General features: G+C 36.2%; 1 protein-coding gene across 8 annotated transcripts in view; it reads left to right on the top strand.

Moving 5' to 3' along the window:
- The first annotated feature begins 10,757 nt into the window (after positions 1-10,757).
- LOC143215895 (ras-specific guanine nucleotide-releasing factor 2) overlaps positions 10,758-26,094 on the top strand; it is a 64,941-nt gene continuing 49,604 nt past the window's right edge. For 4 of the 8 annotated variants that reach the window (XM_076438500.1, XM_076438498.1, XM_076438499.1 and 1 more), the window contains exons 1-4: positions 10,758-11,239; positions 20,153-20,376; positions 22,492-22,622; positions 24,000-24,116. In XM_076438500.1, coding sequence (XP_076294615.1) covers positions 20,352-20,376; positions 22,492-22,622; positions 24,000-24,116 — 273 coding nt within the window. In that variant the 5' untranslated portion in view covers positions 10,758-11,239; positions 20,153-20,351. The other 4 variants (XM_076438495.1, XM_076438496.1, XM_076438494.1 and 1 more) reach the window with 4 other exon arrangements.

Below are 26,094 nucleotides of genomic sequence, written 5' to 3'. Positions count from 1 at the left end.
CATCTTGCGTGACCTCCTTTTTTTCATATTCAATTACGAAATGGCTTGTGCAATTAGTATAATTTATAGCTCTGATTTTGGTACCATTAATGTATCCCTGAAGCAAAACAAAAGTACTGGGTTGATTGTTTTGTTATACAGATATTAAATTTTCTGTATGTCATTATGTCTACTAACTAATTGTCTGATAATCCTGACTTATTTATCATTGTCGTGATTATACAATACCACGTAAAAGATATTACAATAATTGAATTATAGATTATGGAACGTAATCAATTTTATTTATAATTATGAATTTTAAATAATAAGTGATCGAGCATATTTCAAATTTTACGAATGTGTGAAGTTGCATTTTTAAAATGTGTGTATAACAACTTCGATAACATTTACATATATTGAAGTACTTTATTTATTAGCATACTACATGATATATGTATAATTGGTTCCATCTTCATAATAATTTTTCTCTCCTCATTATGATAATTAACATTTTATTGTATAAATATAAACTATTAAGCGAGAATCTGCATCATTTATTCAATTTTTTTTAAGTAAATCAAGATTAATGTAGATACCAAAAAGTGTGCCGAAAACGTATATAATTGTTTCCGGAAAACAATTTTCTTACAATTAGTATTTGTATTATACATAGATATACATACATATAAATATTTAGTTTACAGCATTCCCAAACATGTACTTATATGGCTTTAAAACAGGAAGGTAAACAAGGAAAAAAAATGTATTTTGAAACATCATATAACTCATAAAAGTATTGCTTGCTGGATTAAAATATTTTTTGTCATTACTAATTTGCTCATACTTGTAAAGAAGATTTAATGGATAAGATGATATATATAAAATATATAAAATAGACAATACATTAAAAAACTTACTTGCACCAGAAATGCTACAGATATTTCATTCGATTATGCTTAAGTAATTTCTGTACAATTTGTTCATTTTTTTTTGGAAAATATGTGTTACTGATAAATAAAATATAAAACTACGGTATATTTTCTAGAATGGAAAAGTATATGAAGCAAGTAGTTGCAAAAGATCAATGAATTGAAGTGCCTCGTTAAATGGGCATTTGTTGAAACATTTAGTTGATAATAAAGAAGTTGCTGTATAAAAAAAGTTAGAATTTTATACTTTACTTTCATTAATTTTACACATATCAATATATGTATAATATCTTTTTTATTAGAATTGTATAACTCCACCTTTATATCTATGCATTTTTTAGCATTTCTAATGAATTCTTAGTTTTAAATATATTCATATATAATTTATATATTATTATAAAGATTATCATTGGATATTTAATTTTGTCGATAAGTATATAATACTTCCATGGAAAAAGTGAGAAACCTCTTATATATTAGTATATTTGTAAAGAATTTCCATTTTTACTATAAACATCTCTTGATCTAGTTTGAATAATTAAATTCAAAATGTTATCAAAGTTTATCAAGATTAGTTATGGAAAACTAAATAACTGTAGATAATTTGCTGTAATAAAGATGTTATTATACATGTGTTATAACATAATATTTATAGAGTAATATTAAATCTCCAATATATTTACTGCAGAAAGTGTTGTCAATTTAGAAACAGAAATATATGGGAACCCGATAGTAAGCAAAGTGCTGCTAGATTGGCAGCAGACTTTCAGCAAACGACCGCGGAACGTTGGCACCAAATACATATCCCTTAGATCAGGGGTGGGCATTTTCGTCTCATTGTCACAATTCAGAATTCAGACAAGACTGTCCCCGTCCCCAGTCCCCATCATAGCGCCCAGTGTGCCCCACCAGCGTCCGTGGATTACCATGGAGAAAGGGCGCGCTTCATCTGTCGCAAGCAGTGCTTAGCACCCTTAGCACCGCACCGCATACCATAGCCCCACCAGCCTCCACTATGACCTTGCCCCTACCATGTGACCATGTCACATGGTAGAAGTACGCTGGTGCGTGTAGCGCGCGAGCGCGTTGGAAAAAGGAACAGTAGGTCATACATAGTGGGGGTATGGTTTAGTGCCACGGTACCACGATTTTGGTGGCACGACACTGCGCGATACAGTGATGCCATATGAGGAGAATCACGGTGAGATGATGTACCCCCTCTCTGATGACCACAGATGACTAGACTAGCCTACGTCACGGGCGCCGCGCCGTGGTCTACGGCACTCTACGGTCTTATTGTTAGTGGGGGACATTGGAGTGTGCGCATGGTGCTGGAATGGGATAGTGGAAATGGAGGAGAATACATGATATCCGTTTCGATATCATATGGCGTCACTGCCGTGGTATGTCATAGAAGCCTGGAAGACAAGCACAATTATTTGCGCGTATTCGCGTGAATATATGGTAGTGTGCTGGCTGTGGATTCGCCGAAGGAATAGAAAACCCTGCACTATTTGTAAGAATACTTTACGTTAGTATTTTATAATGTAGGATTAGTATATATCTATAACAATTGATATAAGGTTTTCTTTCATATTTTGTAGCTTCAACTTGATGATCTGAATGGGTAGGTAGACGATGACTTGGTACGGGCTTAGCGACGAATGTCCCTTTAAATTTCGTTTGCCTCGAGGCACGCACACGATCACGTTCTGTCATCTGTGTCTCATCGACACGGACGTGTGGATTGTAATTTGCAGTACAGTAAAGTCGCGTTATTTCTGACCGCGGTCGAAAGTACAAAGGAAGCCGAACGTAGGAAAGGACAGCATGTGAACACGGATCGCGCTGTCCTTGATTGTGCCCGAAACTTTAATCGTCAATTAAACCACTAAATACAGTTGAAATTATATCGTGTTTAGTGTCATTTTAATCAGAAAAATGCCACAAATAAGTTGGTGGAAGTCCCATAAAAAATAATGAAAAATAAAGAAGTTTTGTATGTATAAGCAATTTTGCGGAAAGTTTCTCTTACAAATGTCCAGCGATCCAGAGGTGTAGATTCACCCCTAGGACTGATGACCATTACTTTTTCTACACCCTGTACATAACAGATTTGATTTTGCTGCAAAAAAGTGATTGTTAATATATCGATGTAAATAAGCAATTTTTTACATAAATTTGCACAGTGACGATTTATAAAATATTCTACAATTTTATGCCTCTTTGAAATGAGTTAACGGCGACGTTTATTACTACGTTTGTGCATTTTCCGTGTATCAAGCTTGTTCAATTTTTGTAGGTATTAAATTGCACTCGCATCGGCTCGCATGAATGATTATTTTAATTCGTTTCCAACAGCTTTCTGTGACGTATGTAATTCAGCTGATTTCAATGGCTCTTTGAAAGCACTTGTATTTTTAATCGAAAAGTATCCTGTAACGCTGTTACCTGTCTCTCTGTAATGATGCGCTATTCTGTGACAATTTGCATTAACATATTTTAACCTTCGCAAGGTAATATGGGGTCTCAGAGACCTCAGCTTCAGATTTTTCAAAAGAATTTTTATATGAATAAAATTAAATATACGTATAAAAGTCTCTCTAACCGATTTCACATAATTATTTTTTACAGTTAAAAGACTGCGAGGCAATATTGGGTGTGTACATTTACTTATACCTATATTTGTTCATTCCTGTGATTTCATGGGTTTTCATTCATGCGCTCGGACAACTGCATATAAAAAGTAAACAATGAATACATATCGGGTTCACGTTTGCGCTTTACCAGCGACTATGAAAATTTCATACGTGACCTAATTTATCGGTATCGCTGGATGTGAGAGTCCGAAAAAGGAATGCCACAGTTAGCGCGTTGAAAAAGCAAGTTGACCTTTCATGGACCTTGAAATAACGACGGTAAAAATATCTTATTCCTCCCAACAGATGCTATAATTAAAACGGCGTATACAAACACTTCCTTCTATATTTTCTTCATATTAAGTAAACTGGAGATGTTTATGTGATTCCCAGTTTTCTTAAAAATAATTTCATACATGAGAGTTTTAGTATATTCAGAATATTATATAAACATTTCTTTCAATCATATTGTCAAATTTATTTTATTATACTTTTATACAATCGAACATACTGTGTACAGTGTACATATGTATATCTAAATGCATAAACACCTGCGATTTAAGTGGGTACCCTGGTTTTCGAAACCGTTTTCGCATTAAATTTTATACTCCTCTCACCTTTTTAATGACCTTGACAATATATTGTTAATTAAAACCATCTTCAGAACATATATGTTTTCTGGTGAAATTGAATAATTACAATTTTTCATTGTGTTACTTCTAAGAGGAGGACAGGGACGAGTTTTTCTCTGGTGCACCTTTCTTTTTGACTTTTGTAAAAACAAGGCTACCACGCGAACGCAGATGGATGTGTTTGGCGAATATACATAGAGGAACTATCGTGAACGAAGGTAATATGCAGGAACTGCGGTTTTTGAAATTTCGTTTTCAAGAGAAAAGCGAGTTTAAAAGTTCATAAAAATACACGAACTATTAAATTGGTAACAACTAACATTGTCTGTTCATGATTAATCATTTCTACTTTATCTGTATAACGAAGCAAGCTTGCTCGACGATTTTTAAATTTCAATTTTCTCGGAAACGCAGTCTTGTGTAAGAAAATGTTATTGTTAACTTTTAACTCCTTTTTCTATAAAGAATCATCCTCTTCCTATTTGCGCTGCGAATACTGGAACACTTTGCATTACTGAATATTAATATTAAAAAATGCGCTCATTATAATGTGCTGCCGTCGGTACTCCATTATAATAACTAGACAGCGGATAATTATGCGAAATAAAACTTTTCCACCTTTTTTCTTTCTTATCAAGTTTAATAGGTTGAAGATAATATAACAGTCTTTTAAATTCTTCTAATATTTTTACTGGTATCAATTACATCTACCCATTTTTCCCATAAATGCATAAAAAATACGTTGTCTAATTATAACTTGATTAAGAACTTTTAATTTGTCGTAGTATATGGCCAATAAAAATATTCCGGTATTCAGTGTGTGCCGAGGTTAAAACCATTTTAATTGATCATTAGTTAGTTTAGTGACTCATATTTTATCAAATGATAGCAATGTTTACTGTAAATGTATGTTTTCGAAATGATTTAGACATTCTTTGCAAACCGCATATCAAATTCTATATTAATCGTTTCAGTAATACTAGCACAGTTGACGATATGATGAAAAATATGCATAAAGTCAAGAATTACAGATTAGCATGGGATTAAGATTTTTAGTTAAATCGTTAACTATTAAAATTTTTTCAGATTCAACGTAGAAAGATATGGTATCCTTGGTCGATGGCATCTGTATGCCAAATTTCAATTGATGTTCTATAAATAGAAAGCAGTACGTAACATCGAATATCAATACTGGAACGTTGCTACAGCTTCGAACGAATGACGTTACTATTTATGCACAATCATTATTAATCCTATTTACTCTCAATCTATTAACTACTTCAATTATTAATGTTTGAATGAATCACATACGAAATAAAGTATACAATAAATATAATTTGAAAAATACTATTGAAATACTATTCATCTTTCCATAATGTAATTTTATGCAAATTCCTATTAATTTTTTGTTCGTAATATTTTTCACAAATAGAACAGCAAATTTACAAATTAAGTAATAAGTACACTATTTCTAATTACGCGAAGTCGGGGAGCCTCTAGGAATGGAGTCAAGCGCAGACGAATCCGATGCGAAATTGGGGAGTCACTAGGAGCGACGCGAGGCGCAGACGAACCCGATGCGAAACCGGGGAGCTGCTAAATAGGAGGTTGTAGAACAGCGCGGACGCGAACATGATGCGAAATCAGGGAATCGCTAGGATTGTTAGTAGGCCTCGTTACTAGTATAATTTAATTGATACAATCCGAGCGGTAAGATTGTATCGTGTGGGGACGTTCAATTACTCGATTAGGATATAGGACGATATAATTATGGGTTTAATGAATTTGCGCGAATTATCAAAGAACACAAATATATTCTGATTATAAGAATTTGTATTAGAATTGTGTAATTGTCGCGAACGGACTGAATTTAGAATATAGAGAATTGAAAGAAGATATTACCTGAACTAGGATGCACGGTGTTGACGCACTGGCAATGCGGGGGATTCGGAGCAACTTTATCACTGCCTAAAAGATTTATACCAGACTCGCGGAATCTATGTATATGGTTAACCTTGATACGAAGGGGAACTTTAGCCCGATCTCGCCCGATTTAGCCTGAACTTGACTCTATGAATGTGACACGCGACGTGACTCTGCTCGTGACTACACAAGATCTAACCGACGAGAGTAAAAATGTAAGGGTTTATACGTACGTATACTCCTAAAATGATTGGGATGCTCTGTTCATAATCTGAGATCATGTAGAGCCAGACTCTCGTTTTTTGTCACTTCCAATCGAATCGAGCCAGAGTTCGGTGTTCGTTAAAAGGGTGATACGAAATGATACGAAAGGTTATTGTAGGACGCTTCCTGGCAGAGACGGTCCTGAAGAGATTCCCATGAGAAAGTCGAACGGAATCTCTTCTCCATCCGTAACAATAGTGAGAAAATCAAGATGTCAAAATCGGGTGATGTAGACACTGAACATCGCATCGTCACTAAATTACAAGTGCCTTATTCAATCTCATTACTAGACTGTGGATCTTTATGCGATTATAGCTCTTAGAAATGTTGAAAAAATGCTAGGATATCAAATACGACAGAGTTCAGTACGATTTTAATTTATTTCAGATCTAAAAAAGCTACTCTAGCACGGAAAATAAAATTCTATTTCATAGCACTTTCTTAAAGTTCGTCTACAAAAATTGAAAATTGCATAAACATCAGCAGTCTAGTCATTAGATATCTCGACGAAAAAAATCTGCAGTAATATATGGAAAAATCTATAGAATTATTGGATTTCATGCATGATGTCAATATCAGTGATATCAATAAATGGATTCTGTTAAAACAGGAAGCGAAATGCGAGTGAAAGAGTGAAAAATTTTCACTATTATTTACAAAGCTACGTCGACATTCATGCTAGCAGCGTTCATATTAACGAAACCATTGCGTTGCTTACCGAGGATTTAATCATTTTTAGTAGGGAATTACGATTTTATGAAAAATCGTATGACATTTAACCCTGGCGCTTTGAAGGGATTAATACAGATACAATACATATGTATGTATATGAGAAATTCCGTGATGCAAACAAATGTTCATAAATTGATTGTTCATTATGCCGAGTGTTTACACAGAGTCGACTTGACATGAAAGTTAATATTCGATACAAAAGTTTAATATCCGATATAGTATTACCGTGTATCGTTAGCAAACATGGGAAACTCTTAATTTGCTTTACTTGTTGTGGAGGGAAAAATTTACAAATCGAAATGATAGTTTTTTCGTATTGACGATGAAAGGCCTCTCCTTCTTTATTTCTTGGATGAAAGTTGAATTGTTTCGAATTTATTTTTATATCTTTAGTCGATTTATACATATACGTCTTCCACATCAGAAAATCATGCATGCTACAAATATACAGATATACAGGGTGTCGCAGAAGGAATGTAGCAGAAAGAAAGGAGCGATTCCTTTCGTGATTCTAAGCACCTTGTTCATTTTGTTTGAAACGCTTTGTTTTCGAGTTATTAACGAAAAACACGGACCAATCGGAGCACGGTTATAGTGGACGGATTCCGACTCGGCAGAGTTGTGCTAATTTAAATACTTACACTGCTTAATTCGAACCTTTTACTTCATGTAATTGATAATTACGCGAATCATGAGTGTAATGGAAATATCAAATGTAATTGAAATACAATATAATATAAATTGCTCAATGTGTACATTACTCGAGTCCAGTGTCGCCGGATGAGGGGAATCACGGTGGGATGATGTACCTACAGTCTACACCTTCTTTCTGATGACCAGACCAGTCCACGCACGGCACGGGCACCACCGTGAGTGTTCACGCGCGAGCGTCGTCTGTTGGAAAAGACTCCCTTAATCAGAAAAAATTCACCAATCCGTTGGTAATGGTTTCGTAACGAAATAACTTTCATCATTAAAATTAATTAGAATTAAAGTTTCATCATTGCATTAGTATTGCCTCACCGATATCCGATCTCGGATCGTGTTGCATTGTAGCGCGACCGACCGCCCAAGGGGGAATCAAAAATTAATACTATCAGTAGAGACGAAAGTCACACTATGCGAGGGAAGACTGTAGCCTCTTGTTGCGCCCATAGGACAGTCATATCTCTGGTATGTTATTTAAAACGTAATTAAATATTAAGAAATCAATTTCTATGTAACTCTTTTTCTTATTATTTTTCTTTAGTTGATGCAGAAAATGTTTATTTAACATAGAGACCTGCAGTCTAATTATTAAAGTTTTTTCCTCAGACAAAACTGACTTCGTACATCCTGTAGGATTACTTTTGCCGTTGAGCTAACAGGCCGATAACGTAACATGAACTCGTAACCACGCTTCCTATGAACGGAATCACGATGCTTGTAATAAATTGGGAAGGAACGTCGTCGAACTAAACTTTATCGCGCTTCTTGTGTTTGATGATATTTGCCAATCGTTGTTGATGGTGCTTGGGAGCACGGCCATAAAAGTCAATAGATTTAATAAATCACTAATAACTGCAACTGTATACAATTTGTTGTAACATGACAATAATGGTGGGATAGGTGGTGACGGGGGGATCAGAGGAGGGAAAAAGAGAAGATGGGAAGAAGAGAGATGGATGGAGAATGGAGAGGCGACGGAGAAAAAGGGCGGGAGGGAGAGTGAGAGATAGCTGGTGAAGACGGTGTCTGTGTAGTACGTGTAATTGCACTGTCAAATTTTGCAAAAACTGTAACAGCTTATATCTCAATAATTATTAATTTGTTTGCGACATATGTTTCCTTCAAACTTTTTCTCTTCTCGATAAGTAAAATGGTGTCGATGTACAAAAAACTTTAACATCAATTTTTTTGTTGCGAACAATTTTGCGGAAAGTTTCTTTTACAGATGTCTACCGCGTGATCCAAAGATGTAGATCATCCACTCTTAGAATTACTATTACTTTTTATACACCCTCCCTGTACGTTATAAAACGGACTGTGTGCAGTGGCTTCAGTTTTTTGCAATTATGTCGCAAACGAATGTCGTCTGGCGATAACATGTATACGAAAAAGTTCAGAATTATGCCCGCAACCAGACCTGGCCACTTCTGAAATAACATTATTTGAAATATTATATCAAATATCTTTATTACTTCATTTCAAATATCTTTGTTACTTTATTTTATAATTACTTCCATGCCTGCAGTCTCTATCGAAATAACTTTATTCGAGATATTATTTCACATAACGTGTCATTTTATATATATATACATATATATATATATTTCACAATTATTTTAAATAATTATTTCAGATAATTTTCTAGTTGTTCTACAAAATTATATCACCTAACCGGATTACACATCAGGTTTGAATCCAGTTTATACTGACACCCGTTGTTGCATATTCATTATTTTGCGGATCTTTTAATTTATATGTCAATAAACGCGTTATATTCTCTGGCGAAAGCAAATTTAACATATTTGCACCAGATGGATGCCACAAAATTTGGAGCTTAGCAAATAGAGAAATGGATCTTAAAAACCTACATCCAACCGAGAAGCTGGGGGTGGATGGGAGCCAACGGTGTTGGAAACCAGGTTATTATCGAAGGAATATTAAATAAATATAAATATCTGCAAATATTAAAAGATAATTTGAAACGGTGTGCGGAAAAATTGGAGGTGGTAGAGAATTTTCATTTTCAACAGGACAATGATCCGAAACATATTGCACATAGAATGTACCCCACGTTTTAGAAACACTCGCTCGCTCTCCCTTCTCCTTCTCCCAATCCCTCTCTTTCTCTCTCTCTCTCTCTCTCTCTCTCTCTCACCCTCTCCCTCTCTCAATGAGTACCTCAATTTGATATTGGTACTACCAGTCAAAAGCTATAAGCAGAAACGTGCTCAAAAGAGGGCGAAAAGTCGTCTCTGGTCACTAATGACGTCACAACTTTTGAACGAATGGACTTTTTCGAATGCGGATTGTCCCAAAACCTTCCCGACGAAACGCTGCGCAATTTCTTTTATTGGCCAATTTCAAATTGAACAAAGCATTGGCATTTTTTAAGATATTAAATATTAACTAGATACCAATAAAAAGTTTACACTAAATTAATCACGAATTATGTGATATCTCATTTTTAAAAAAAATGGACTTACCCCACTTTCAAAATAAATGGTCCAATTAATTAATGTCTGGCATCTATTGGTTGCAATCGGTGCAGAAACTTTTCATTTCCCATAGAGCACAAAGCATAAGTTTTCCGCAAACATTCTCTCTTCTAAATCTGTACATAGAGAAACTTGAGAATCGAATCGATGGGACATGGCAATATTTTGAATCCGTGTGTTCAGAAAGCGGCGTGGCGCGGAGCAGCGGCGCGGCGGCGCGCGGCGGGACCATCGTCGTTCGACTTCGCCGCTTTGTCCATCGATTCACGGATTCGCCGGTCGCCGGTCGCCGGTCGCCGGTCGTCGGTCGTATTGAACTTGATCCCATTCCTCGCAGCCCAATTAGCCCACATATAGATCCGCCCCATGGCGTCCTGTGGGGTAGCTTTCACCAGGAGTGTGCGCAGTGACAGGTAAGCGCAGATTCTGGGGTTGGAGGAAAGACAGAGCGGAGCAGAGGCAGAGGCAGAGGCAGAGGAGGCAGCTTGCGTCGAGTAGACACGTCGCGATCCCCGACGCCGAAACATCCCCCGATCATGCGAGCGTCGGGCGCCGGTAGCGGACCACCAGTTTCGTCCCTTTCGGTCGTATCTCACCTGGTACCTCACTCATCCACTTGCCCCTCGCTAGCCTACATTTGTCCTTTGAAAACCTTGTCGCCGTTGTTTTTTTTTCTCATAGTCGTCGTTGTCGTTGTCGTTGCCGGCTCGCGTTCTTGTGCTACTCGATTAACCGTAGCTTAATCGGATCCTCTCAGCCGAGATTCGTTTGCACCCGCAATCCTCGATAGCAGCATACTCAAACATCTGCGAACCGCAGTAGCAGCCGTGCAGGTGGGGGTGGGAGGGTGGGGGGCAGAGAATCTGGAACACGAACAGGTGGTGCGGCATCAGTCCAGCGCTACGGAGTGAGAGATATATCGAGAGAAGTAACAGGTACTGTGGCCAAAACGCTTTTTCCCCCATCCTCGCATTCACATATCCCGCTTCGAACCGCGAATTTCACCCGCGATACTTTGCCCATCTTCCGCGACTGGTTCGTCGGATTTATTTCCATCGAATGGAATGTACTTGTTGGCATATCGGCCCTGTTTCACGCGGTTTTTCGAGCGGCCTGCAGCCATGCGAATTCCGAATTCCGACCCGACCCGCCGCGCCGCCGCGCCCCGCGTCGTTCGAGTTTAGCAGCACCGCCGCGCCGCGCCGCGCCGAACAGATTGTATCGCCTACACCGATTCGCTGTTTGATTTTCCATGATCGAGGATAAACGTACCGTTTGGATTCAGTGCTCCGGGCCACCGCGGATTACAGTTTTTACACGCATCAGTTTCTGTGTACGTGTGTAAGTGTGTGTGTGTGTGTGTGTGTGTGTGTGTTGGGGCGATTTTTTGGACGGTCGCGGTAAGTGCTTCACGGTTTTCGTTCAAACGAGAATTGTAAATATCGAGGGACGATTTCATCAAATCTCATCGTGAATATTTCATTTGGGAAGCTATAATGGTGTCTTGATCTTGATTTATCGACATTTAACTTGACACTCCTCGAGGAATTCACGCGACAGATTAACCGAAAGGTGAATGCACAAGAAATTGTGAATATTTTCCAACACTTTGCTAAAATTTTACAAATATTTCAGGGAAGAAGTTAATAATTTTGCTTTATCGACGTTTAGTCTAATATTTTTCGTATTATGTGCGCGCTGCATCACTTGGAAAATGAATGTACGACAGATTGTAAAGATCGTGGCACTTTTTGATCAAATTTTACAGATATTTCATTTAGAAAGCTAATAGTTTTGATTTATTGACGTCCACCCAATTGTAATTTCTCGATCTATGCGACATATCGGTTGAAAGATGGAAGGATATGGTTTCGACTTATTCGTATTGCTTACGTTAGGTCGACATTTAAATTTATCAATGAACAATTTACATCTTGCTGATTTTTACAAGTATTTACTTTGAAATATCCGATTCTGTATTTTCTACCGCTTTCTGTTTTAATTATTTGTTCTGTGAATGATGTGACCCACAATCAAAAAACTTTCCCGCTTTAAATGATAAGCTGACGGCGAATTTTATGCATTTGTAACAAAAAATACTAGATCAAAGTCAAAGCAGTGAAAACATTCGAAGAAATTTAATAATGCTGTTCCATCATTTTGATCTTATTAAAATAATTAAAATAAAGAAATGTGTATATGTAGTTGCTGTATCTTCTAATTAATGCAGACAGTTCTTTCTCATTTTGCATAAAAATCCGCAGTTTAAAAACTGTCTACCTAAATTGCAACAAACTGGAGTGAACTAAACGCTGGTTTTCTTTCTTAATATTTATAAAAGATTGAAAATAATATAACACAAGTTTTTTTCACTCTTCGAATGTTTTTACTGTTTCGAATTACACCTGCTTATTTTTGTCATAAATGCATAAAATCTGCGATAACTTTTGCTTTTAAGACTGCGAATCTTTATGCAATATAAAAATTGTCTGCATAGATTTATTGCAAGAATTAGAAACGAAATTGAATGTTATATTTCTTCCCTTAATGTGTGATTTTAATAGAGCAGAAATCGTATATGTATATTGGCATCTTAAATTTCTAAAATTTTTCAACAATTTTCAATTTCATTAACATCCGGAAATGGGATCCGTGCCTGAGATCATTTGAAGCGACATTTTCCTTTGCAAAAATGTCGTCGGCGGCTTTGTTTAGGACTTATTAACGAAGAAAAACCACGGACCACTCGGAGTGCGGCTACAGCGGATTGATTCTGGCACAACAAATTATCCGTTATAATTCTGTAACTATGCGCAATAAAAGTAAAAACGTTCAAGTAAATGCTATTGAGTTCAATGAGAGGTGTCGCAAAAACAAAAAATCAATAATACTTTCCATTTAAAAAAATGTTGGTGGCCCCTTACTCCCGAAAATATTACCCCCAAAAATTTAATACATACTACGATATTAGCTCTCCTTAACCATTCAATTAAAAGAAAAAATATTAAGTCGATATCTTCATTAGATGCTGAGAAAACAGCTTGTAACGCTTTATCTGGTACAACCTGTATCTTAGGGCTTAGGGACTCGAATGCACGCTCACACGGCTCACTTTTCCGTCTTTTCCTCCCGTGTCCCGTGTTTCACCCCTCGCCTTTATCGGATCTCGTATCGGTATTTTTACCGTTCACTGCTCAATTTTCTTCTTCGTTGCCATTCGATGCCACGTATTTGTTGCGCGGGTCTGGCGGTTGTTTCTTGTTTCTCAAGGACATATCGTTGATTTGTTATTCAGCCACGTGGCTGAAAGGTACGAATTATGCGGCCGCGCTACACTTCATCTTTTTCAAAGAAAAACGGTCGTCTACAGATTGCTTCCTCGCAGAAGTCACGTACCCTCGTTTAGTCCGCGGAAATTTAAACGAACGATTTTTCTTCTTAACAAGCACAGGTCGGAGATCCCCGCGATGTCTAATCTGTCGCGTTTCACTTTTAACCCTTTACCCAGAATAATTCCATTCTATATGATTTTTTTCATTTTTGTGGACATAAAAAATGGATACCTCGTACCATCTAAAATATGCAACGGCCGATAGTTGAGTTGAAATGTTGTGAATAATGATCGCGAGTGGCGCTACTGTCGTTTTCTCTCATTTGTCGTTGTCTTTAAAAGCACTGGCAACAGGCAAATGTTTGTGCATTGTGCGCCTCGCGAGCGTGTTGACAATTTTGCTATAGCGATGCGCGTGGTATCGTATATCAATATACTCTGCGATATTTTGTACTTTTTATTTTATTTTATTTTATTTTATTGATTACCTACCCGTACCATGTCACTCTCAAAATCAAATATGGAGAGAAAAGTGTTGTTGGGTTGTTGTTGTTGCTCGCTCGCTTCGCGGCTCGCGGGTAGGACTGCTCTTGCGAGAGGGTTAGTGGTACGCATGGCTAGTAGGGCCTACAGCTATTAATGTTTTTTATTTGGTGTGTGACTCTCCAAGAGCCACACAAAGAACTTCGATAGACTATCGAATTCTGAGTAAAAATGTATTGACCTCAATATGTCCTAAATCTAATAATTAACGAGATATTAGCGAAACACTTTTCTTTCTTCTTTGGATAATATATCTCGTTAACTATTATGTTTAGGACATATGAAGGCCAACATTTTTATATTCAGAATTTGATACTCTATCGATCTATGGTATAAAAATAGGACATTCCATTTGAAAAAATAAAGTTGACCCTGGAATGATCTTGAAAAGATGATGAAAATTTAAAATGGATATGTGACTGCTACTACAGTCCCCCTCCTTGACTTAAACTTTTTATTTGAAATATTTTTTCTCTGCAATTTAGTTTTCAAGATATTCCAGGTGGCCAGGATAAATGCCCCACCCTGTATAATTGAAATTAAGTATATTCCAATCAACAACGAATTCTTTTTAAAGACGAGGAAGATATTAATTAATCCCATGCTATTTATTTTCTTATGCTGTTAGGATATTATAATTCTTCCTTCGAAAGTACTGTTATTAAAAGCCAGCAGAAATTCTGAGCGAATGTTATTATAACCTCGAGTCAATAAAGGGCACGAGTATATGTATTTGCCATAGTAATACTGCACTGAATGGTTAATTTATTGGGATAAAGAGCTTTCAATACACAACGTAATTCGGATGAATCAATTTTTCAGTAATTCTTAATTATACATGTATTTGTAAATCGATATACCTATGTATAACAACGTAAATTAATCTATATTTTATAATGAATGTACATATAACGAATCTCGCTGCATACTTTTTCTCTCTCAATAAATAATAATTATCCATGATATCAAGCATGATGCTAAGTTATTCAATTTATGTAAATTGCAAATATATTGAGTCCTATTCGGGCAAAACTACCGAACTAATCTTCAGAGATTAACGTAGTTAACGCACAAGTAACGCGAAACTGTTTTAACACGTGTTTTCATCAACTACAAACGTCGAATAGCGGATGTCTAGTTATTATGAAAATTAAATTACCTTGTCCAGAGGACGGGTTAATCATAGTGCAGAATATTCTACTCTAATGAATTATATGTATAATGAAGTACATTACATTTTGTGTATTTGTGCAGAAATTTATCTCTTCAGAATTGTTAGCGTTAAACAAATTCCTTTTAGTTTCTTTTCATGTTAAAGTGATATCAATTTTCTAGCGCAACTTAATTATTTTATTTTGAATGCGTTGATCAATTCACTAATAGAACCTAATCATTTTATTTTTGATAAGATGATAAATTTACTAGTTTATGTTACTATTTAACATTAAATTAACTCATCGATTCATCGGAGGGTACGTTTTTGTTAAAAGTTAAAATAATAGGGTGCATCTAAACTTCTGATATTGGCACTGTAGTATTTGTACGTAGAGAATTCCTTTGGCGAACACGCGTTAACAATTTTAATTCAATATTACCTGCGAGACGTGAACTTGGGATTACATTTCAGAACATTTTTCAGGTATGAAATCGTAGTTTAGCGAGTAATACCAGTTAGTACCACACAGTTAAACGTACACAGTTTTAATGGTAATTCACGAAAAGTGAAAAGTTTTGTGAAATGCTGTCGGTTCGTATGAAGTCGGTTTTTAAAAATCGCGTTTGTACTACAAACAAAATGTATATACAATATATGTTGTATGTCCAGTATCATTGGTATAAAAACAAAGAACCACTCTTCTGGATGAAATTGAAAAATACTCTTTCAGGATTCAAATTTTGTCCACTTCTTATTTCTGAACAAACTCTGACAGTTATTAGATGAGTTCAAGGTCATTTGAAGGTCATATCACAGTTCATATTTGAATGTATGATTTCATGTATTATTTTAGGTATCAGAAAATATACGTATGTAGTTATATTTAAAAGAAACATCGACGACCTTGAAAGCTATGAGAAAAGACAAGATTTAAGAGAAACAACCCCTGCGAGATACCAACTACTCGATAGCTTAGAAATTACACATTTTTGACATTTTTGACTTTATCAAAATTTAAGAAGATATTCTAGCTAGGGCCACGCTTAAGCGATACAGCCTGTATAAAGAAATCGACTCATAGTTAGTTCGCGACTGCGTGTAATCCTTTACTGGAAAATTAGATTAATTAAATCGTTGAAATCAATAAGATCAAGAGTTGTCCTGTTACCTGTTGCAGGCATGGAGGATTAAAATTAAGCGGATTGTAGTGTATTACGGATTTCAATTCTTGGGAATTGGTGAAATACGTATAAACGGAATGTAAAACCGCTTATTCCTTTGATGCGCCGTTGTAGTCGTCCGATAGTTGCGTGTATCAGGCGCCACGTTGAAAACGATAACGACGAAAGGACGTTCAGCTCAAGGACGCTTTTCTTTTAGTAGCTTTTCGGATAAAAATCCTGATCCCGTTAAAGCAAATGCGATGCTGATTTTCAGAGTGTTCCTCCATTGAAATTTTCAGTTGGTGTAATTCAAGCACACACAGTGTTGGGCACCCAATATCTAATTAAATAACTATCATATCACGCAAAAAAATCTCGAAAAAAGGGGAACCCATCAAGTCTATGGTAGATTTTCTCAAGAAATTTTCTACAAAAATATCCCAATGTTTTTTTAGAGCCGTTTAAATTTATAGCATATTCAAGAAGAAAACGTGGCTTCGTTTTCCTATTTCCTACCGTTATACACGCAAAAAATCTCATCAGAAAATGAACAATGGGTCGTAAAAGCAGAAACTTCGAGCTTTAAAATGTGTCGAGATTTATACATTATACAATAGATATTACTTATAGATTATTTGATAAAATTATAATACTTGAAATATCGAGAATTTGTTGGAAATGGTAAAGTCAATGTTGAAATATTTTCAAAAGTCACTGCATATTGGAAACGGGGATTGGGGATGTTTTCTTTTTTAGCATAACTGCTAATAGCATCGTGTTTACAGCGGAGCTTTATTTCGTTTTGTGCCGTGGATACATCACTTGGAATATTGATGTACAGTTAAGGACATCTTGTATAAACACTCGAGTAAATGCTGAACTACGCGCTGTTACATTATGAAATACTGCCGTCGCGCGTCGCGGAGGTTTCAGCATAGTATTACTCTACGGCTACGGAATCCTCGAGATTCATGAACGTTCATTCTGTTACATAATCAAGTACTTTAAATCGATTTAGAATGGACTTGGAATGGTCTTTTTTGGTTTACATACGTTATTTTGTTCTAGGCCTAATCTGAACGGTACGCTGTAAATCGATATCGGTGCTCCTTTATTGTAGGGTCGGACATTGATTGGCTATTGTCCATCGGCTGCCGTGATAAAGCAGGGGATATTTCTGGTGATCAAACCTTAATTGTTCCAACGTTTTTGTGTCTTTCCACTTTGACTAAAACATCTGCGAACATAGACAGTACATTGCTTTTCTGTTCTCGATTTCGAAGTCGCTTTTTTCTACGAATATTTAAGCATTCTTTCAGAAAAGCTATTCAACCTTTTGCATTAGGATGTTGCACACATATTGTACAATGTACAATCAACCCCGAAAGTATTATATTTAAACGCACTTTAAAACAGTATAACTTTTTTATGATCGGACCAAATGACTTGACATTTTTTGAGCAATTAGAAGAATTGATTTACCAAATGGCATGCAAAAAGATTTTCTTTTTTCGAGAAAATTGCAGTTGCTAAGACATGAGACTTACATGAGAAAGTAAAATGTAATGAAAATTTAAAATATTTGCGTTTGCGAAAGGTGTAAGAATCTGTGGATTTTAATCTCCTTGCAAATCAGGTAAAAATTTTCTATTTTGCATAAACATCCGCTGTCTACTTACAATATAAAGGCGTTTTTCGAAAAAGTCCTTCGGTCCATGTCTTAAAAAGATTCTTAAAAAGAACCTATTGAAAAGAGTTATAACTTTTCTGGTACCTGATTGAAGCATTGTGAAATATGGTTGAAAAGAAAGCTGGAAAACTCAGCTAAAAATCATATCTTTTCATTATCCTGAAAAGATATTTTTTCGAAAACGGCAATTAAAAATTCGTTCCGCTTTTGAAGGTGAAAAATAATGATTTTCTGCGAGCTATACGTATACATACATATGTATAATCGCAGGACGTTCGAATTCATCAACAAATAAATGAATATTTCGATAAAAGCCTGCCATATTCCCAGAATAGCACGAAATACTCTGTCATTCTGCGGGCGCATTATTCATTTCGCGCGTTGTACAACGGTAAACGGTGATATCGATGAAAGCAGCAATTCAGAAGAATTAATTCGGTTCAGCAAACAGCGTGTGCAATTTTCAAAGTAAATATTCTTTTATTGTACTAATTTATTTCATTACACGCGTCGATTGGCATTCAATTTGAAAATTCAGGGTATGTTACCAGTGAACAAAATGGAGTCAGTTCTCCTAAACGAGGAAAGTAAAAAATAATATTTAACGACAATTTAACAAAGCCAGTTGAAAATACGTAATACATATTTTCCAATTTTTTGTTCATCGTTCTATATCCTAAATTATGCAAAGTGCACATGCTCAATATTTGATACAACGCGACTAATTAATTTTCAATGGATGTATCATCATACTTTGAAAACTTTCATAGAATTTCATGTTCGACAGTACGAACGTTAATTTCCATAAAATCTTCGCACGTGGAAACATATCGTCTTTCTGTCAACATCACATACCACTGTTCATGAATTAATAATTTTAAACTGACGTATCAATTGAACAAGGAAACGTTGATTACTGGACTGTTGCAGAAATGATGCATTCAGTGTTGTATCAAGTCGTCGAGTGAATTTTGTTTAAAGAGTTTGCTTCACAAGGTACCAACATTCCGTATTCTGGTAAATATTATATTACGTTTAGGGGGTGGGGGGGGGGGCAGCTCCGATCACCTTGACCTCGACATATGTTGTCAATTGGGACAACATTCTGAACAACTTTTCTCTACACATCTGCCCGTCGCGTCGCTCGGACTTACAATTAGTTTACGAGATAATTGCAAAAAACTATTGCTAGTACTAAATTGAATTTTCCGTATTCGTGCACGCTCCGTGGAAACGTATGCCTGCTACGGCGCGCGGCGCGGCGTGTGTTCACCCGTTTTATAGACATGTTGAGGAGGTCAGAAAGAAAATAAGATCTCACTCTGGTCATACATACATACATATATCTGTGGTTGTCAGGAAGAACACCGCTTCTCACATACTTTCACTTTCGAGATATATTGCCATTTAAAGTTTTCATCGCTAATGCTTCCACATCGGTTAAATTGCATTATGTTTGTGAGCCTTTCGAATTTATTTTCATGACTTTTTTCTGGCAAATACGTAAATCCTATACTGTTTCAATTAATGCATAGACTCGAATTTTTTGAAATTGTGACATGCGGCGTTTTTCCTGACAACCACAGATGTAAGATGAGCTTCCACCACCTAACCATAACACATTCTGTTCGCATGATTTTTCCATTACTAGTTGAAATTCTGGATGACAGCTAAATTGCAATGATTATGCGAACAGAATGATCGAGTTGTGGTTAGGAGGTGATGGGGGTGGAGCATACGAGGCCAATACTGGATTATACATATAGGAAAAAGGGAAAAATTTCTGGTTACCCAAGTGCCACCGTGTTGCCACTTGTAGTTGTGCTAATATCGCATTGAAAGTGTTGCAAACTGATAGTGTTAGCTGTGTCGCATGTAATAGAGTGGACGGCAATGTTATTTATAGCGGGAAAAGGGAGTAGATATGGAAGTTTAAGCGTGTGTGTTATTTTCTACTTGTCGTAGGTTCGTGGAAGGCCTTTACCGAAGAAAGTCAAGAAAGTGGTGTTCCTGCGTTACTTACGCCACGATAGACGTCCGTGCGCGACATTTCTACATGACGGCACGGCATTATATTCTACGGTATAATACCGTATAATATTGGACAAACAGTATTTATTACGGGATTTGCCGAAAGGAAGCCTATCGAGAACATCCTTTGAACATGTTGAGCCCAAAGATGCAGAGAGGTGAGTTGTATTTTTCAATTGCGCAGTCTGTGTATGCAATTATTGTTATAAGCGATGAATCTGTTGCTATGAAAAGGCAGCTCCCCTTTCGAGTAATTTCAGCGAAGCCACAAAAAGTAATTAAAAATCATGTACTAAATACTTTAAACGTGCTATAAAGGAGGATAAAATTTTGGATACTTCAGACACCTAAAATATCAACAAGTTGTTATTCTCTTCGTTTTAAGAAAATATAAATATGTATTATGAGAAAGTCGAAAAATTGTCGTAAAAGTCGTAAAATATTATTTTGTCTCTTCCTCACTGAAATGTTTATGTTTATACAAGTAATGTATTTGCATGAAAACATTTCCAAACAAGTCCCTGAATTATTTCTTTCGACAGAAAACAATGGAAGGTTTCCCCTACTGACTTTAAGTACATACTCTATCGACATCGTAGGTAGTTAGTTTTCCTAAAGCAAACATCTGCATGTTGTTGTTTGTGTTCCCCGTTCTACCACGCAATTACATTTTAAAACGTATCGTAGCATAGTTCTTCAGTGAATACTGAATACAAGCTCAGCTGATCTCTTTGATAAAATACCAGAAAACTAATCGAAAAACTGTTTTCGAAACTCTAAAAGTCGATGTTTCAAACACGATTGGTCATGATATTTGAATCGTTTTATTCGTGCATCGCACATACATCCATGCAGTAGAGAAAAGCCAAAATAATTTTTCTGGTAATTTCTGGATCAAGTTCGACAAAAAACTGATTTTTATTTTTTATGGGAAACTGCCGTCAATGTTTGTATTTATGTATTTAGATATAATCGGAGCTTCCGAGATAAAATATTGCTGTGATATCGTAGAAGTAGGTACATTCTTAGGGTGTGTTAGGCTTTATGAAAATGTAAAAGGTAAAAAATCGATGTCTTTAAAGGTGTCATCGTGGTTCTAAACCTTTAAGGGGATGTACTCGTTTAGGTGGTTCAAAGAGTCATTTTTTATAGCGTGCTATTGCAGCTTCTGCCTTTGAGACTATTTCTCTGAAACAGAGAACCCAATGTTCTTGAAATAGTTCAGATAGAGAGCATTCGAGCGTGTGACTTTCGGTCATGTCATGTTATTACATGTAGAGTGTTCATTTCCCCTCAAATTCTAATTAGACCGTTTTTATGGTAAACAGCATTTGATGGTTTACAAAAATTTGCATGGTCAAGTGCATTTTAATGAACCCGGTTTCAGATGGATTTGCTTTTAAATCGCTGTTTAATGCTAATATGCAATCTGTAAATTCGACCCCTAAAATTGATAAATCCGCGAACCAAGTGATTGCGTTATCGATCGTATCGTTCGCTGAATTTTCTGAAGCATAACAAATATTTTACATATTCATTTCAATCTTCCTTTCAGGATTAAATATTTATTAAATATTTATTAAGTAACAATTATTTTATGTAAGTACATACCTTGTAATTTGAATGAAGAAAAATTTGTAATTAAATTTTTGCTTAAACAAAAATGGTTCAAATTTAAACTCGAAAATGTTTAAATTTTTATAAAAGAAAATACAGAAAAATTTAAATAAATTAGTATAATTTACATGAATAAAAATTTGCGAATTACGAGAATATTAAAATTGAATTTCGAGGTTCACGACCATTGTAGATCGTTGCTTCAATAAACATGTACAAGTTAGTTTTAAGACTCGGTAGGTTTAGCGTTAAAACCATACAACTTTGGTTTCAATCAATCTTTCATATCGCAAATAGTTTACATGTAATTACATTGGGTGGCACATTTAGTCGAATCGAATCCACCCTTTGGAGGAGAAACAGAGGAAATAATTATAATTCACCTCACCGTGAAATGATTTAATTTAGTCAAGCGGGATCACACACACACACACACACACACACAGAAGAAATTTCCACTCTGTAATACCCGACGAATGTGCAGTCGCGTGACTAATGCGTCGAATGAATTTCCACTTGAGAACAATGACGCGCGCAACTAGTTACCGCAACACGCCTCGAAACATTGGTAGCAAACGTCGCGATTCGGTTGTGGAATCAGTTATGGCTGGCATGTGTTTCAACTTTCAACGAGCGATATTCATTGTATGTTCCAGTAAAGGTGAACGACTCGCAGCTCATCATGCTCTCGGAGAAGGCGCATCAGGATTATACAATGAAAGGACCTCTGCATAAACGGACCGAGGACATGGCTAGGTGGCAATTACGATGGTTCCTTTTATATCAGGTAAGCTGGCAACTTTTCTGTGTTGTTTTTTCTCTTCATTTTAGTTCCATTCGGGGACCGCGTATTTTCGCAGCCTTTAAGCAGATTTGAGAAACTCATCGCCGCTGGTTTCGTTTGAGCTTTCGGTTACCAAACGACTTTTAATTAGCGGTTCCTACGCGAAGAATCTCGACTATCTAAACTAACGTTTAACACCGTCCGTCAAGTGGAAGGTGGCGTGCACAAACAGTATTAAGCGGAGAGTTTCCAGAATAATCTTTTGAAAGCATTAATTGCCCTGTCTATTTAACGACGCGTGAAGCAGCTACCTTATGAACGGACGTACTAGTTCAAAGTTCAAAATACATACTTCGAAATACGTACATTTGAAAATACCGGGCGTTTCACAAGAAATGGAACACCCAAATATTTAGCTCCATTAGGCTTGAAGAGCGAAGAAAATCTTGGAAAGGAAAGTTATATTGTCAATGGAGACCAAAAAATATGGTGATACAGTAAATCCTGATTTACTGTCCGGGGTCGCCTGTGCGATCATTGTCCAGTGCCTACCCACTCCACTGCCGGCCAAAACCAAATCCAGCGAAGGAAACGACACAATAACAGTCGAAGAAATGATCTTCTACAAAAGAAATACTCGATAGCTTTTTCCCCCAACAAATATATTCGAAATTATACCGAATTTAAGAGTTTCATGGAAAAGCCAAAGGAAATCATCGTGACACGAGATATGTCTATAAATCTACCAAAACCTCCACATAAAAATTTTACAATGGAACATCAACGGATAAAGACATGAATTGAAATTTAAAAATAGTCTATTTTCATGATCTTTTATTATAAAAAAAAATATAATTCAAGTCCTCAGGCAAAAAATAATTATCACGCATTATTATATTGATATTTTAAAATCAATTGGCAATGACATATTATAGATATCCAAGTATAGAACTGTTTTGAAATATGTATACTCGATGTGCATACGCCTTAAGCCGGAAACATATTTGCGACTAAAATCAACTCGTTGTTTTTACACTTAAATGTGGCAAATAGTTTAACTAAATGTACGTATAATTATTAGTCTTCTATTAGCTTGTAAAAAGGGAGAAATAAAATTAAAAAGAAAAAGAACAAGAACAAGAAATCAATAAAAATTTACACGAAAGAAAAAAGACAATTACACAACAAATTAAAGATATTAAGTTAAAAATCAATGATAAAAAATTATTTCTGTTTATCTGAACTGATAAAATTAAAGGTAGGAAAAAGTGCTGTCCCGGCTTAGGGCGTTTCACCTTACAATTAGTACAACGAACGGAAGAAAAATTTACTTAACTTTTCTACAGATAACTGATGAGACGGGGGCGATGCTTGTTTCAGAACTTGCTGTTCTATTACGAGAACGAACAGTGTTCCAGGCCCAACGGCGTTGTTTTGTTGGAGGGTTGCTACTGCGAAACGCTCATCACCGCCAAAGGCAAAGAGTCGGAGAAACAGGTAGGTGTACACAGCTTTTAGTCTTTCCGTTACACCGACAGCGTTGCAGGTATTTCTTTGGCGGTAAACAGAGACACGTTACATTTATCACACGGAAATCATTAATGGACTAACGAACTAGCGTTGAACAAATAATTTAATGAATTATAGTAAGTACATGTACGTATAATACTGGTTAGAAATCTGCTGGATGCGAAAAGCTGCATCGTTTAGGGAAACGAAAATCATCATTTCTTCATAATATGTGTATTATTTTAAGAAAGGGATATTTTTAGTTTTAGATATATACGAGACCATTTAAAAAAATTTAAGATATACTCTCTATACATACATACATACATACATACATATATGAGCCGCTCACTTGCCAAATCGATTAACTTCATAAAACAGAAAGTGTAGAAATGTGATGAAATAATATACATATTGCTTTTCAAAATTCCCTTTAAAATAAAAATTGAAGTAAACATTGTATATGTATAGAAAACTACTTCGAATACAAATATGTATATTGCGACTTGACAGTTCAGAAATACATACAGTGACTCCCATTAATAACCGGACGCTCTAAAAAGAAACGATAACTTTTTTAATAGTGGATTATACGATTTGAACTTTTTGGAATGCTTGTGTGACGCGGAATTGTCGCAAAAACTTTGGTATGCCGTGGAAGATAAAAGGTTGCGGTCGTTGCGGAGCACTGCTTTAGTATATGCAGAAAGTAGAATTGGTTGATCATGGCCAGACGCGCCAGACGCGCCAGACGATTCCTACGCAATAAATAGGCAATAGCACGTACATGTATTCGCTGCATTTTCAAGCTTGATTTTCTCGAAAACGAAGCGTCAAACAAAAATATGTTATTCCTTTTTTACGACTTATTTTTACATGTAGTATCACCCCTTGCTCGGTTGTACCATCCGTCCGGCCACACCCTGTATAATACTGTACAAATGATAAACAGTCGTATGCCTGCTACACAAGCAGTTTAAATATCAACTCCTTTCTTAAATGATCTTCCTAGATTCTAACAAATCGTTTTTTTATTAAGGAATTATTAATTATTACTTACACAATCACTCCCAAACAACATTTGATATCACTTCGAACACATAGAATTTGATGAAAAATTGTGGACATTTAAACTGTGATACTTTCGTCAACTTCGAATACTTGTTAAATCTGAATTAGCTGTATGCCTTTTTACAAATTACATGTCTAATATGTTATAGCCAAGTGTAAATCATGTGATCGCTAATGACCTCGCTGTTAATGCGACCACGTTAAAATATAAACTGTGTAAATAAAGAAATAAGTAAGATTTGAGTGACATATTTATATGGTCGAGAAGCGTGAACTCGGCTAGAGATAATTGCGTTTGCCTTTCGAGGATTTCCGAGGGTGACTATCGTTATTGCTCGAATCATTCGACTCGCGTGTACACACACGACAACCGAGTCAAGTGTCATGAGAAACGTGCCACGTGCAATCCGAGTGTACTTTAACAAAAACTCACTGGCACTAGCCCGGAGGTGGTGAAATTTGCGTTCCTATCCCTTTGTTGCCGAGTTAATACTGCCGTTCGCGATGTGCATAGATACACAGAGTTCGAGAATGCATGTTGTGTTGTGCACCGGGACGATGCTACGTATCGCGTCGTGTCGCGTCGCGTCGCGTCGCAGTTAGAGGAACAGTGCAGATGCTAAGCAAGTTTGACAGGTACGGAACCACAAAGTCTGCTGACAGGCGCTGCAACGCGCTAAGGGATGTAATAAGTAAGATGCATCGTGTTACGTTATTGTTTCACATTCTGACGTGTCGTAAGCATGTAAAATATAATATACTGTTACTTTTGAGTATAAAAGCAAATGAAAATGCCAAAACGAAGTTTTATATTCATATTTTCGCGTGATAATTTGATCAGCCGCTCTGTTCCCCGTGTAACTTGTTACATACTACTATTGCTTCAAAGTAATCA

The sequence above is a fragment of the Lasioglossum baleicum genome, chromosome 14, assembly GCF_051020765.1.
Source record: "Lasioglossum baleicum chromosome 14, iyLasBale1, whole genome shotgun sequence".
Taxonomy (NCBI): Eukaryota; Metazoa; Arthropoda; class Insecta; order Hymenoptera; family Halictidae; genus Lasioglossum; species Lasioglossum baleicum.
This window is presented reverse-complemented; position numbering and strand designations above follow the sequence as displayed.